This window comes from Ziziphus jujuba, chromosome 2 (assembly GCF_031755915.1).
Source record: "Ziziphus jujuba cultivar Dongzao chromosome 2, ASM3175591v1".
NCBI classification, from domain to species: Eukaryota; Viridiplantae; Streptophyta; class Magnoliopsida; order Rosales; family Rhamnaceae; genus Ziziphus; species Ziziphus jujuba.
The window spans coordinates 5,320,351-5,337,093 of NC_083380.1; the positions used below are offsets into that span (position 1 = coordinate 5,320,351).

At 33.5% G+C, this 16,743-nt stretch overlaps 1 protein-coding gene across 1 annotated transcript; it reads right to left on the reverse strand.

Annotated features, from left to right (window-relative positions):
* Positions 1 to 2,136: 2,136 nt before the first annotated feature.
* LOC132800671 (style cell-cycle inhibitor 1-A-like) lies at positions 2,137 to 4,419 on the reverse strand. Its single transcript, XM_060814886.1, has 5 exons — positions 4,259 to 4,419; positions 3,856 to 3,975; positions 2,912 to 3,010; positions 2,739 to 2,821; positions 2,137 to 2,436 (listed from the first exon to the last, which is right to left on the reverse strand). Exons 1-5 carry the CDS (start codon positions 4,362 to 4,364, stop codon positions 2,203 to 2,205), a joined length of 642 nt encoding a protein of 213 aa, XP_060670869.1. The 5' UTR covers positions 4,365 to 4,419; the 3' UTR covers positions 2,137 to 2,202.
* Between the last annotated feature and the right edge of the window lie 12,324 nt (positions 4,420 to 16,743).

The window sequence follows — 16,743 nt, forward strand, 5'->3', positions numbered from 1 at the left end:
TATGCATTATATACATATTATTTGGGAAATTAATATTGCTCATGCTTTTCAGGCAATTCAAATGCAATTGTATATTCGGATGAGGAGTAGTTTTAATGAACATGTCCCTCTTTAGGTAATTTACGTGTGTGTATATATATATATTTATATATTATTGTTGACATTTTGCTTCAACTTTTTCTTTTACAAAATTTTAACTTTTAGATGAATTTTAACTCATCGCTTCATTTTTTTTAAAAAAAATAATGCTACCATACCAATTTGTCAAACATTAATATATTTGACACACAATTTTTCACATGTCTTTGGTACAAATAAAGTTTATGCCTATAGCATTATTGTTCTAGAAACACTTGTAACTTATCATTTTCCATTCCAATACCCATTTGTGCCAAATACACTTTGAGCATGTTTGAAATGTAGCATTAAAATCCAATCCAATTTAGTTTTACATTTAAAATAAACCAAATTTAATCTTAATTTTGAGTGAAAATATTTCCGAGAATACATATATATATGTTGCTTTCAACTTCCATTGCTTGTTTGATCGCCTGATTACAAAAATACTCTATCAGGATCGTTCTAAACTCATTTGATTAAATTTTCAAAGATTTATCTATGAGATTCCACATCGGTTGGAAAGGAGAACGAAGTGTGCCTTAAAAGAGGGTTAGATACCTTTCCCTTGAGACGCGTTTTGGCAAAACCGTGCGAGCTAAGCCCAAAGTGGACAATATCTCATGCGGGTGCTCTAGGCTGTTACAGATGGTATAGAGCCAGTACCCGAATCGGTGTGCCAGCAAGGACGCTGAGCCCCAAGGGGGGAGGATTGTGAGATCCCACATCGGTTGGAAAGGGAAACGAAGCATGCCTTAAAAGAGGGTGTGGATACCTTTCCCTTGAAATGTGTTTTGACAAATTATCTCCGCTTCTCATTCAATTTACACTGTTAATAATTAAGATAAGTCATCAATTTACACTTATTAGAGTTTCAATTTGAGATTGGTTATTACTTACCGCTGGAAAAACCTAATGATTATATTACATGGATTCCAAGTTCTCTTTACTGCAATTACAATGTTGGAAGCAGAAGCGCTGTCATTCACCATAGCTGATTCAATACTGCCAAGCTTTTCGGTTTTCATATTCAGTTCTAGTTCTTCTTGCATTTCAATGATAAGGTAAATGCTTTCTTTTACCACGCATGCACTCTTTAACTATCTCAAACTACTTTTCAGATTTGAATCCTTAATACATGAACCTATGAAGCTTCATATGTAATTTTAACGCATGCAGACTAATCTCATGAAAATGATACCATGTTGCATAAAGGAAAAGAAAGTCTTAGAAAATAAGTACAAAAGCTTCATAGCATCTGAAAATTTTCTTCAAAACATGCTCTTTTTGGATAAAAGGTTAAATGAGCTTCTATAATCTTGGTACACCGATTTCCTAGTACAGTAGCACTCGGATCCTAGAAACTAAAATAAAATCCAATAATTTGAAAAGATAAAGAGAATACCATACATCCATTTAGATCAGCAAATCCAGTGACCTTGACAATTGTGGTACATAGGAACCCTATTGAGTACCAACAATTCAGAATTGGAGCTACTATGGAAGAAATTCTCACCTCTCCTAAAAGTCTCAGGTGGAAATCAAAAGCATTTGGAAATTGGAAACTTTTTATGTGAAGATGGAAATGGTATATAGCTCCAAAATTTCTTTGAATGAGAAAAGTATGTAGAATCAAAAGCATTGCATTTGATTATATTCAGCGAAAATCTTTGCTTACACTTAAAAGGAAATTTTGATTTCTTGCAGATACATGATGCACCTCTATCGTCCAGTATATATAACTTATATTCTCCTTTTCACCTTGTGCTATGAAGGTGAAGATGATTTAGACGTTGCAAAATTTCCCCTGCCTTGATCTTATCCTCTCGCCATTTCGGAAGCTGATAAAGTGTATACCATGTTGAAAAGCAGCCATTCTATGTCAGACACTACTTGAATATATTAGTCAATATTACTAATTCAATAAGAAGTATCATTCACTGTTTGAGATTTTGATTTTCTCTTATGAATTGAAGATACCAAAAGATAGTACACTAATTAGAACAAAAGTAACATTAAATAGACCAAAAGTACACTAAATACAAAAACATATGCAAAACAAAAGTGATTACAAGCTGCAGCCTTTCATGCTTTGAATTTCCACTTATGAGCACTCCTGGGTCCGCTTACAATGCCTTCATAATATTGGGATTCAAGTGTTTGGTTGTTCCAAGCCTTGACAAAGTCAGAAAACATTTCTCGGGCAGACTCTGATGATAAGTCAGAAAAAAACACATCTTTTTCTTCTTTCAGCCATGTAGCAAATTCATTGTTCTTTGAGAAATAGTCATCATTGGATAGCTCGTGGAAGTTGTAATTCTGAAAGAATAATGAAAAATACCATCCATCAGAAACCAACCATATTCCAACACCAACTTGACAAATAATCATAGTTTTTCATAATAAGGTTGTAGGAGCTCCAAATGTTAACCATAAATGTGCTTTAGCTTCATTTGTGGCATGCCTCTTATTGAATATCTCTAGATAAAGTGCCTCATGATAGAGCACCTTAACATCCCCTGTCAAAGGAACTTGTTCTTCTGTAACTACCCCTGGAGGGTACAGGGGTTGGACAGCTATCCTTGGCATGCATGCTACTGGCCCCCCTACTGAGCTCCTACAGTCCTATTACCAAGCATTCTCTTTACTTGCCCAAATGTGCTAGCATTGATTGGGAAGGAACTAGTAAGCCACTCAAGAGGACCTTACCCCAGAAAACTCAAAAGGGAGAGAAAAAAGATTCTTCAACATAGTCCCAAGAAGTTCATCTACTAACCCTAGAAAGAGGAGCTACTAAGAAAAGAAGAATATAGGCATAATTTAGATAAGAAAATTACCGAGTGTCCATCACCCTTGCAATGTTTATCTTTCTGCTTCTCCTTTGATTTCTTCTCTGAGACAAAACAACAAGCCAATATTATAAAAATTTGCCCATCTACAACCTCACACCTGATACAATAAGAAACAGGTAACCATAGAAGTGTGAACTCATTTTATAACTTAAACCAATAAAACAATATAACTTCTTAAAAAGTTTTTGGCGGTTCCCAATTTTTTGAACTGTTTATAGATAGATAACTAGAGACCTTTTTCCCTGTCTCCATTTTATTACCATGCATGGCTAATATAAATCAATCTTCTGAAAAGTCAACCTAGTAAGCCATGGATACATATCCAAATCAGGTTCAATAAGACTAATTAGCAGTGACAAGAGCTCTACCATTGAAACGTAAATTTAAAAGAGACTTCCTAAATCCAGGCAAGTAAAAGCATATCGCAAATTCACAATACAAATGTCAAAAACTAAGCATACTGAAACAAAAATTGTACAATGATTGCCATGGCATATCGATTACCTTAAGAAGGGAAGATATGAATTAGTAACAAAAAAGCCCATAACACACACACACACACACACACACACACACACATATATATATATGCTTCTCCATGATCAATGAACCATGAAACCATCACATTTCAATTATCAGAATCCAAAATTAACTACTATTACTAATGCCTAGCACGGTTGGACCTCAGGATTCAAAATACATGCCTCTTTAGCTCTAACAAATGCAGTTAAATTAGAAGTGATAATAACACCGACAAAACAATTATATGAGCATGAATATTCATAGAACGCCCAAAAAATCTCATTAATAAACAAGAAAACTCAAAAAAAAAACAAAAAAACAAAAATTATATTCATATTTGAAACCGACATATTAAAAATTGTACCTTTACGGGCAAGACATCTTTTGGAGTGCTTATGAGAGCTTTCCTTGTCTTTCTTACCACTCCTGTGTTTCCTCTCCTCGTCTTCTACCCTTCTTTTCTGCCTCTTGCTTCTGCCCTCATCTGACCTCCCCACAATACCAACAACTCAGAACAGAAAAATAAATAATAAAAAATCAACACAAAACCTAGCTGACACTTCAATTTCAATGTTGAACACAAAACCACAACAGCATAAATATGAAATTTTAGATTTTTTTCCCCCCTTATGTTCATCAATTTTCAAGCCAACTAGACAAAAAAATAAAAATAAATAAATAAATAAAATAAAAAGAAGAACTTTAGAAGAAATAGAAAACAGAATCGAGAAAAGAAAAAGAATTTAAAGCAAAATCTTTCGAAGTACCTTCTTCTTCGGAGGCTGAATAAGAGCTTCTCTTCCTATTATTCTTCTGGGATTTCCTATCGCTCCCCATAATTTGAAACTGAACCAACGCAATCAACTTTTTCATGTAATTTAGTAGGCTTCGTTATTAAAACAAATTCTCTTTGCTCGCTATATGCACTTATTTTAAACACTCTTTTCCCCCAACAGTCCCTGCCATATTCGTAAAGTACAAATAACCTAACCTATAGTAGAAAGGTTGTTTCGTCTTTTTGCAAAAAGCTAAGTAATTGTTCTAAATGGAAATATATTTCCCACTTTATTTTTCTCTCTAGTCCCTACCTTCCAAAGACGTTTGAGCAAAATGATGCTTGGATTTTTGGCTCTGATCCTTATTTTCTGCATATTCATCTCCTTCAAAAATTAATAACTCAACCTTCATTTTATATTGGAATATAGGAATTCGAACTCTAATTATTGTATGAGTTTATATTGATGATATTGATGTTCAAATTTGGATAATTGTACTAAGCTTGTGTTCTATCTTTGATCTTTCATCCTCTCCTATTTTATTACTTAGGCTCTGTTTCGAATAAGCTACTTCTAACTTTCAAGGCTTAAAGCTATTTATAATATTGTTCAGATAATTTTCAAAAAATATTTTTGATTTTCAAAAACAGCTTCTTGCATTCTAATTCAAATTAATAAAGACTAGCTTTTTAGAAAGTACACGTAAATAAGCATTACTATGCCAAACAAGGCATACTATTTTGTATGAAAAATTATCTAACAAACTAAATCATCCAAATGAAAAATTTTCAGTATTTCTTTCTATGAACATCTATGGTATACGAACCTACTCCTCAGCCACAATTTGGATGTGTTATAATTGACTTTTTTAACCGTGTATAGAAAACCCTGTAATTTTATATTCACAAAATTACAAGGCTCATTTGCAAGGGGGAAAAAAAAAAGGGACAACACAAAAAAATTAAAAAAATTAAAATAAAATAAAAAATAAAAAAAGGAAAAACAATATGCTATAAAAAACAGGAACACAATCAATAGCAATGAGAATTTCAAAGGTTATATATATTCACAAATTGTGTAATAACTAATGGTATGTTTGGTAAGAAAATTCTGAAAAATGCATCAGTTAGTTTCTTGAAAACAGTTTCTACAGAAGAGAAGTCAACACCAAAACCATAACTCTGCCCTCCATATTGCACATAAAGGTATTCCTTCGGAGACATCGGTGGGGGTAGATTCTCTGCGATCTCCGGAAAATCTGAGATGGATGGTGAATGTAATACCCCGTCCCAAAGTACATTGGAATTTCTAAAATTTGACTAAGGTTGACCGAGGTTGACCGTCATTGACCGAGAAATGATCAAATGTTGACTTTTTACTCCTGATGGAATTTCACATTGACCGAGGTACCATTAAAAAGTACACGTTGTCACGAGTCTATAGACTAGTAGCATGTTAAAAACGGAGCTACGGTTTGAAAGTTATGAGCAAAACAAGTTGAGATCCAAACTGTCCAAGGGGTGCCGGAGTTGACTTTTCGTTCGTGCAAAGTTGAGTTTTGACTCATGCATAGTTGTAAAGTACTCATCGATACGAGTTCATAAACTAGCGGTACGTCCGATTTGGACATGTGGTTTGAAAGTTATGGACCTGTAGAATTTTTCAAATACATTATTATTTTAATATTATTTTTAAATATGTGAACAGTATGCCACGTGTGACTTAATAAAGGGTGCCATGTGTCACAACGGTGAGATGCCATATGTCAACCATGATTAAATACCATATTATTTTATTATTATTTTTATTCAATAATATTATTTTAATATTATTTAATTATTTTCTTTTATTTTCTTTTCCTTTCCTTTTCTTTTCTTTTTTTTTCTTTTTTTTTTCCCTTCCCCCACGTGGGAAAAACACCCCAGCGCCCCCCCCCCCAAAACCTTTCTTCTTCCTTCTTCTTTCTTTTTCTTTTCCTTTCCTTTTTCCTCCTCTTGGGTCCTTGCCGTTTCTCAAATTCCGGCCACCGGATGGCCACACGCACCTGCCAGGGAAGGAGCCCATTCCCCGGTGATGCGACCCTCCAAATTTCTCGGCCAAACGCCGCCAGACGTGCCCAAATCAGGCCGGTGAAGTCGGCGGCGGTGGGTTTGAGTTTTTCGGTGATTCTTGCCGTTTCTAGCCAACCCAGTCTGATCTTCCACCCCTTTCCCCCTATTTTGGGTCCTCTGAGTTCAAATATGGTCTCCAAATGTTTAAATTCAAAGTGGTTAGCGAGTTATGAGAAGATGAAGTTCGGCCGGTACTTCCCGGACAAACTCCAACCACCACCGGCGGAATTAGGGTCAATGGAGGCCGGTAATGCGATCCTTGTTCCATAAGCTTCGTTTCGGTATATTACTCGTAAATTTTGGTTAACGTTTGTGTTAAACCCCCCGAGTACTGGGTATTATTTATCCAAATAAAATATTAATTAATTTGAGTTGTATAATATTGTTGTTCTAGGAGCACATGTGCATTGTGGAAATGATCTCATGGAGCATCTTAGGTTAATTACGTGCTCGAGGTGAGTGACCCACCTTCAAATTAATTTCAGGAATTAAATTTGTGAATATTTTGTGTGAATTGAATATTTGAAATTTATATTTTATGTTTCAAATATTTAGTGGATTTATATGTGGAAATGTGATGCTCAATTGAGTGAATCAAAATATTTATATATTAAGAAATATTTTGATCTAAAGAATTTTATGGAATTGAAATTGAAATTATTAATTATTAAATTAATTTGTTGGAATATTTCATAATTGAATATTTCAAAAATATGTTTATGTGTTCGATATTATGAGAATTTCTATTTAGAATTGTATTTCCAATTTATAATGTTTTTAATATATGTTTTGGTGCCAAAAGAATATATTTGGGAATTTAAAGAAATTGTGGTTTTGATTTATTTTAATTATTGCTATGGTTATTATTTAATTATTGTGCACAATTATATGAATTAATGATATATGGAATTTATATGGTTTTCATATTATTGATTTTAATTGATTTTTCAGAATTTGAGAAAAATATAGATTTAAATTATTATGTTTCAAAAATATTGATGCATTGAAATATTAATAGCTTGACCTTATGCCATTGAAAAATTTGTATATTGAAATTGATGGAAATTGTGCGATGGATTTATGACGATGATTTATAAGGGAATTGTGAAAAATTTACGAGTTTAATTGGATGGAATAAACCCGGTAATATTTATGAGGTTTTGAGGTTTGAAAATAAATATATTGATTTTATGATTTTTAGATGCACCATACACGTATTGGTGTTCTTTATACATGGATATTATTAGCTCGCAGGTGGATGTGATGAGTGCGCAGGTAGGTGTGAGTAGCGCACAGGTGATTATAGGGTTGTCCTGTGGTTGCCATCGGATGAGGGTAGACTGCCCCTCCATGGCCGAGATGCCTGTTAGCAGCGGCCCGGTGGGACGCCATGCGACCGTATGCCGGTTTTTCTCTTTAACCTCCTATCTGGCGGTACCTTAGGACGCTGGGTACTGTTGGCACCACTGGTATATAGTGGGTGCATCAAGTGGTTTTCGGAACATAATTTTCAAAATAAATATTTTGAAATTGTATTTAAATTAAGAATATATTTAATGTTGTTTTTATTATTTATTTCAAATGGAAGTTTTAATTTGATTTAATTGTTACTTTGCTTAATTATTCAATAAATTGATTTATTTTAATTATTTAATTAATTCATGAATTGTTTTAATGTGAGTTTTATTAATATTTCGGTATTAATTGTTATGACATGCATTAATTATTTAGTAAATGTTATAAGTTATTTTTATTTCAATTTATTTCATTATAAATTTACATTCTTGAATTATCGTATTTTATTAGAAAACTATTGACTAATTGTTTTCCTTGGTTTTCGGGGCATACAAATAGCGGGTTTTGTAAAACGTTTTAAAAAGGAAACCTTTCCAACGGAGTGAATGGTGAGGGTTTTGAGAGAAATATTATCTTCAATTAATTATTATTTATTTACTTATTTATTCTTAATTAACCAAATGTACTATAATTATCGTTACTTTATAATTGTACAGTAGATAGGGTCACTCACTGAGATGATTAGCATCTCATATTTTTAAATTCCGTTCCTCTAGGTACAAGGATTGGAAGACGTTGATCGTCCGGGGCGAGCCCGACATCTCAGTTCATTGCCGAAAGTCCAGAAAGCATTTCTTCCATTTTTCCTCTTCATCTTGTATTGCTTCTTTACCTGACATTGTATTAATTTCATATTTATTTGTATAATGCTCTGTATACTGTATTGGACACATTTTATTAAATACTGCATTAATTTCCTGTTATTATTTTGGAGTGCTGTAAATTTGTAAAAATAAATTGTAGTAAGATGGGAGGAATACGGTGGTGTTTATAGAAGTATCTTTTCAATGCAAGAAATTTGTGGTAAGTCCAATCCTTAGGGGAGGTTCTGCCTGATTTTCCATTGAAAGGTCCGGTAGGGTCTCCCTGGGATCAGGGCTTGTATAGGGTTCCGGTGAGAAATTTTGGACGGGTTCTGACAGTGAAGGTTTGTCTTTCTTTGTCACAGAGTAATAAACATCAGCTAGAAGAAGCCAAACAAGATCTGGGTCTATACAAGCAAGTCCATGAAGGGCATTGATGGATGCATCTCGAAGCCCTACAACACCACTACAAGCAATTCCCACCAGGCACAAGGCAATTGGTGTGAAGTGGGTGTATGAAGCCAAGAAAAATGCCAAAGGAGAAGTTGAAAGATACAAGGCAAGATTAGTGGCGAAAGGTTACAGTCAAAGAGCTGGCATCGACTATGATGAGGTATTTGCTCCCGTTGCTTGACTAGAAACTGTTAGACTAATTATTTCATTGGCAACTTAAAATAATTGTAGGATACATCAAATGAATGTGAAATTGGCCTTCCTAAATGGAGTCCTTGAAGAAGAAGTCTATATTGAGCAACCACAAGGCTACAAAGTCAAGGGAAAAGAAGACAAGGTTTTAAAGTTAAAGAAGGCACTCTATAGGTTGAAACAAGTACCAAGAGCGTGGAATGCTTGAATTGACAAGTACCTCCAAGAAAGAAATTTCATCAAATGTCCATATGAGCATGCACTCTACATTAAAATCCAAAATGGTGATATCTTGATGGTGTGCTTGTATGTAGATGACCTGATCATCACATGTAGGAATTCAAGCATGTTTGACGAGTTTAAGAAAGAAATGACAAAGGAGTTCGAGATTACCAACATTGGGCTTATTTCTTACTACTTCAGCATTGAAGTAAAGCAAGAAGACAAAGGCATCCTAATCACTCGAGAAGGCTATGCTAAGGACGTGCTTAAGAAGTTCAAGATGGATGACTCTAATCCGGTCAGCATACCAATAGAATGTGGAATCAAGCTATTAAAGCATGAGGAAGGAGAAAGAGTGGATCCAATACTCTTTAAGAGCTTGGTTGGAAGTTTACGATATTGGACATGCACAAGGCCGAGTATTCTCTATATAGTTGGAGTCATCAGCCAATACATGGAGAATCCAACAACAACTCATTTGAAGGCGGCAAAAAGAATTCTTCGCTATCTTAAAGGTACAACAAACTTCGGTTTGTACTACTCTATTTCTAATTATTACGAGCTTGTAGGATATAGTGATAGCGATTAGGGTGGATATATGGATGATCGTAAAAGCACAAGTGGCTTCATAATCTACATGGGAGACACCGCCTTCACATGGATATCAAAGAAGCAGCCGATTGTCACTCTTTCTACATGTGAAACAGAGTATGTAGCTGCTACTACATGTGTTTGCCATGCAGTTTGGCTCCGAAACTTGTTAAAGGAGTTGGGTTATCCACAAGAAGAACCAACCAAGATTTGCATGGATAATAAGTCAGCAATAGCTTTGGCCAAGAACCAAGTCTACCATGATCGAAGTAAGCACATTGATACGCATTATCATTACATTAGAGAGTGTAGAGCGAAAAAGGATGTACAACTGGAGTACATGAAGTCTCATGATCAAGTAGCTGATATCTTCACCAAGTCTCTCAAGTAAGAAAATTTTATCAAATTGAGAAGTTTGATTGGAGTAACGAAATCACGTTTAAGGGGGGGTGTTGAAACATAAAGTTGATTTTGGATTATTAGTGTTTGGGCCTTAGTTGTAACATCCCACATCGGTTGGAAAGGGGAACGAAGCATGGCTTATAAGCGTGTGGATACCTTTCCCGTCAAGAGGCCTTTTCCTGTGACCCACTGTTGTAATGGGGTCGGGAAGAGCAAAACCGTGCGGGCCGAACCCAAAGCGGACAATATCTTGATGCGGGTGGTCTGGGCTGTTACAGTGGTATCAGAACCGGACCCGGATCGGTGTGCCAGTGAGGACGCTGGGCCCTAAAGAGGGTGGATTGTAACATCCCACATCGGTTGGAAAGGGGAACGAAGCATAGCTTATAAGCGTGTGGATACCTTTCCCTTCAAGAGGCCTTTTCCTGTGACCCACTGTTGTAATGGGGTCAGGAAGAGCAAAACCGTTCGGGCCGGGTCCAAAGTAAACAATATCTTGATGCGGGTGATCTAAGCTGTTACATTAGTTGTTTAAGTAAAGTCCAACTTCTAGAAACATCTTATCTAAATAAGAGCCTAGTATGTTCTAGAGAAATTTCATCTAGAAGCTTATTCTAGAGTAATCCATGGAGTTTTCTAGAATGTGTAGGGAAGTTTGTAATTATGTAGAAAATTCTAGAGATAAATTCTAGAGAGTCATTTGTAACCATTAAATTAGAATTGGCAAAATCCTAGCCAATGGTTTAGGATGTGCCACTAGTATAAATAGAGGTAATGTCTTTGAGTTTAGATGATGCCAAGAAAAGGCAAGAAGTGAGAAATAAAACAAGTAGCCTCTTTCTCTAAATCCTCTATTTTTCAAGTTTTACCTCTAAACTTCAAAAATTTTTTCAACAAAGTCGACATCAAAACCATAAATCAGCCTCCATATTGCTCATTAATGAGACAATGGTGAGGTTAGAATCTCACTGATGCTCGAGAAATCTTGTTGGATAATATATGAAAAAAAATGTTTAAAATGGAAGCTTGAAAAATGAAAAGCTCTCTTATTCTATTAAAACAGATTGGATACAAGTGTATATATAAAGCTTCAAGAGGCAGTGAAATGAGATTACAACCATCATATTTATCTAAAAGAAATAACTAGACCAAGCCCATGTTTTATATAATTTTCTACACATATCAACTTTCTATGTTTTTAAGTAAACAACTTAACTTCATTTCATTAATTGCAATATAGGTGTCAGCATCCTTTCTTCAATCTTAACGAAACACAACCTCAACTGTCTTTGTCGAATTACAAATACTGCAACTTGGACTTTCAGATTGGAAGTTTTTAAGTCATTTTTGGTACTGCCGCCACATGGCAGTGGGACCCACTAGGCTGACCTCGTTTTGTAATTCTTGTTGATTCTGGGTTTTTATGTACAATAAAATGTTGGCCCAAGCATATTAGTCAACGTTACTCCAGAAATCAAGCTGGCATCATTTGCTTATATCTCTTTTCTTTTTCTTTTCCTTCTCCATTGTAATACTTTATTCCTATTAAGTTTTATTTTGACAATCGAACTTTCATGTGACTAAATCAAACTCAACTCACGCACAAAAAGCAAACATAAAATATTGTGGAATATATTAATACCCAACAGACACTTAGGGCCTATTTGGTAGGATGTATTACGCGGTATTGGGACGTAATGTATTACTAATACAAGGCTTGGTGATAGCTGATACGCAAAGGGTATTGTATTGTGTAATACCCTTTTGTGTATTTTCTTTGTATAATTTAATACACAGCTTTTTCTTTGTATTGCCTAATACAACGCAGCTTCTCCCTACTGCTTCTCTCCCACTGCTCTTTGATAAGTCTTCTCCCTTTTTTTTTCTTTTTTTCTCTCTAAATCTGTTTTTTTGGAATTCCTTTTTTTTCAATAAATCTCTCTTCAATAAACAAGATCCCAATCAAACCTAGAACCAAAAATCTAAAAAAAAAAAAAAAAAAATTTCACCTGCTGAAAAAAAAAAAAAAAAGAACATCAGAGCCAAACTTCATCAGCTCCCCTTTATCGCATTTGATGGATTTGAGCTCATGGGGAATGTAAAATTCCGCCAATGGCTATATCCCAGAGCTGATAGTCATCAACGGCGATAAGTTTAGGGTCGGGAAGCAAGCAGCTTTTACAGTACTTGAGGATGAAAACCCAAAAACTCAGTTTGTTTTTTTATTTTTTATTTTTAATTTTTGCAAACTTTCATCAAAAGATGAAAACCCAATTGAAAATGATAAGAACCCAGCGAAGAAATTCTAAGAACGAGGATTTTCCATGCATATAAAGAATGGGTTTTGGGTCTTTTTCTGTGAAAGTTTGGGTTTTCCTTTTCTTTTCTAATGTTTGTTCCTGGTTGTGAAGATTGGTCAAAGATGAGAACTTTTTCAATGTTGGAAGGTTCTTGTGGCTTTGTAATCATGATATTTTTTTTTTAATAAATATATATTCGGGTGAAAGAGTTTGTTTTTATAAAATAAAAATAATCAAAAATAATATAATACAATACACTTTTATACCAAATATTATATTATTTTATAAAATTCAATACCAAATACAGTATATGTATAATATAATATATTTCAATACAATCCAATACAATACAATTCATACCAATACAATTCAATACTGCATACCAAACGAACCCTTAAAGCATAATCCATTAATTTGTACTAAAAATATTCCTCTGATTGCATGATATAATTTAAAATGCTTTCAATTTTTATTTCTTTTCGAATTCATAGGCTTGATCTTTCTGGTAAAACTACTAAGAAAACACCTCCTAATTTTATTAAACTATTCTTTTAGTAATTAAGAAAGATCCTCGATCTCCACTTTGAAGTATTAAAAATATAAAAATAAAATCAGTTTCAGACTTTATTTTTGGAAGTGACATATAATAAAATCTGATCTCTTTTCCTTGTCATTGTAGGTGGCACAAATTTTCTGATTAACCCCCAAAAAAAAAAAAAACAATGTAAGTTTTCTTTCTCTTTTGTTCCTGCCATTGAAAGACTTACGAACTTATCCCATCTAAGGGTAATCCATATGATTAATGGTTATATTTCTTTGATTCCAAGTTCTATCTACTGCAGTTAAGTACGTTAATGTTGGAAGCAAAAGTGCTATCATTCACCATATAGCTGCTTCAACATACTGCCAAAGCTTTTTGGTTTTCAAATTCAGCTCTTCTTGGATTTGAAGTATTCAGGTAACTGCTGCCTACTACCTTATGCATGTGTTAACGGTGAAATTCCTCCCTCCTTGCCTAGCTACGAGAGGTTGTTCTCCTCAGTTCGAAATTGGAGCTTGAGTACACCTGCAAAAAGACCTCAAACCAGGTTGCCTGTTGGGCATCTTCAACTCTAGGTTTTTTATCTTAGTGTGCAGATGCGTAGCTTATGGGTGGATGTGGATCTCCTTTTATACTACTCTGCCTTGTTGATTTCCGGTTGTCTTGCTGTTTACTTTGTGTGTTCAACTGGTTTTCCTTGTTCTACATGGTTTGCCATTTACCAGAGTGGTTTGCTGGCCAAGCTGGCACATTAGGGGCATGGTCATCGAAACACATATGTTGGTGATATGTCTGGTATCTCGCAGCTTTATTGATTTGGGCTTTGCACTCATTTGCAGCTCTATATTATTGGATCAGCTTTAGTATCATGATTTCGCCCTTTGGGCCTCATTTTCTGGGCCTCTCCTATTGTGTTTTTTAGGGTATAACAGCATGGTCTCTCTGAACGTTTCAACTGCTTCTGAGACTTGAACCTTCGTCCAAGGTTCCATGAAACTTCTTTTGCCAATTTAAGGCATGCATGACTAATCTCATGAAAGTAATTTACAATTTCACCGAAATGAAAATAAAATTTTAGAAGATAAATAGCCATAGCTTCACAGCATCCGAAAATCTTCTCCAAAACATATATATATTTTTTTCCTTATTTCTTATAAAAGGGTGTTAATTGGATTTTAGCACTTTTTAATTTAAGCAAGTTCTAATTTTGACTTTTAAATTTAAAATATTCCAATTGAGGCCCTCAAATTTCAATATGTTGAATTTTGGCCAAATTGAATTGTTAACTAACAATGGTTAAGAGTTTGGGAGTATTAAAATGCAATTTTGTTGAAATTAAAAGAATTAAATTGCAATAAATTTTAACTAGAAAGCTTAAGTTGCAAAAAATGTAATTTCATATTGATTTAATATGATGCAACCATTAACTACCTTTAAAATAAATCAATTTTACCAAAATGTAAAAAATTAAAATTTAAAGATTTAAAATTGAATATTTTAAATTTTGAAGACCGAAAATGAAATTTTTTTCCAAATTTTAAAAAATATATATATACTAAAATGAAGTCTATAGTGGAAAAGATTTTATCTTATCATGCATATCACTTCTTTACTATGTATAGGCCCATATGTAGGCATAGGTTATAAATATGTATACATGGTTAATAATCAATGATCATTGGAGCTACATAGGTTAAACAAAATCTTGGATAACACAATTAAATTTGGAATAACATACAAAGAATGGTGGCTTCCATATACGTTCATAAAGAAAAAAAAAAAAAAATTTGTTGCTATTTATTATTTATTTTTTTTATTTTAACTTCTTGCTCCCTAACTACCACATCCTGGCTCTGCCAATAATTTTGTAAAGTTAAAAATACAAAATACATATAACTATGTAAGCTTTAAATTGTTTAAATTTCTTTATAAATTGTTCTATTTTGTTTGATATTATCTTAGTTTATACCATCTTATATTAAATTTAAAAAAAAAAAAAGAAATAAGACAAAAAAATACTGCATATTTAAACTAAACTGCTTATAAAACAAATACTTTACTATCAATATGAGAATTTTATTATTTATTTATTTATTTATTTTGGTTAAAACTATCAATGTGAGAGTTGTTATTGTTAGAATACATAATACAAAGTAACATGTCATGGTTTGGTGATTGAACCATAATAATCGAAGATATTTTTATTTGTTGATATTTAATGTTTTTCGAGTTTTGTTGTAATTGAAAAAAAAAAGGAGTTGAGGGCCAGCTCAGCTGAAGGTTACACATCGGAGAGTGGGAGCTCTTGTTTGTTAGCGAAAGGATGAGAGTTTAGAATTTCTGACCACGTGTATCAAGTCCAAAATTTAAATAAAAATAAAATAAAATAAAATAAGACAAAGTTTCCAGTTGGCATCACAATTCGAAAAAGTAGAATGATTTAAATAAAATTAATTTAAAATGAAAATGAAAATGAAATAAAGAGCCAGGCAGTCCACTTTGCCAAGTTTATTATCATTTCTCTATCTTCACCTTGTGAGCACCAACCACGAATTAAAAATTAAGAAATCAAAATAATAAAATATATTTTATTAAATAATAAAAAGGAAATAGGAAGCGTACATGGACCAAAGAAAATAATTAGCAATTAATTAAAATAATTTATTCCCGCGCATTAATTGCATGCATAGAAATCAGTGTCTCATTTTAAGCAAGAAGCAAGAAAAAAAAAGAATGCAAAACGTTACTCAGCCAGCACTATTCACGGTTGGGCTGGTACCATTCAAGAGTTACCACATAGCAGTGTGGACCCACTGCACTTACGAGCTTTTTGGAATTTTTGTTGTTAGGTCTGGGTTTTCTAAGGTCCAACCACTGACTAGTCAACATTACTCAGAAGTCAAGCTGGTTTCATTTGTTAAATTTCTTCCATTTTTTTTTTAACTCAAATTTTTGTTGTTAAATTTCTTCCATTTTTTAAAGTCTACCACATTAAGTTTTTTTTTTAATTATTTTTGTTTTGGTACAAATTAATCCAATTGAGATGATATCGGAAAATATATTTGACATGATTTGATGGTCCAATGTCAAAATATTAAATTATATTCATTAAATTGTTTTTTTTTTTGAACCTATATATTATGTTTGCTGTTATTAATCTGGAAAAAAAAAATTGAAGTTAATTAACAAACTGTGAGTTAGATTATTAGTATGACAAGATCGGTGTGATAATTGCGTTTAATCATTTTTCTTACCTAAAACACATTCGATATTAAAATGAATATGTTGCTTTTTTAAAACTGGTTCATTGAAATAATCCGTGTATGTGACAACTGCTTTAGAATTGTTGAGATGCTTACATAAATTGTGAAGCTTGGGCAAAATATATATAAAAAATTTGCCCCTGGTAGAAAATCAAGGACATTGTATAGAAAACTGTGGAAAAGGCATCTTAATAATGCCAACCCAACTTCATGAGAATGGGACCCAAATGTAGAGACCGGAA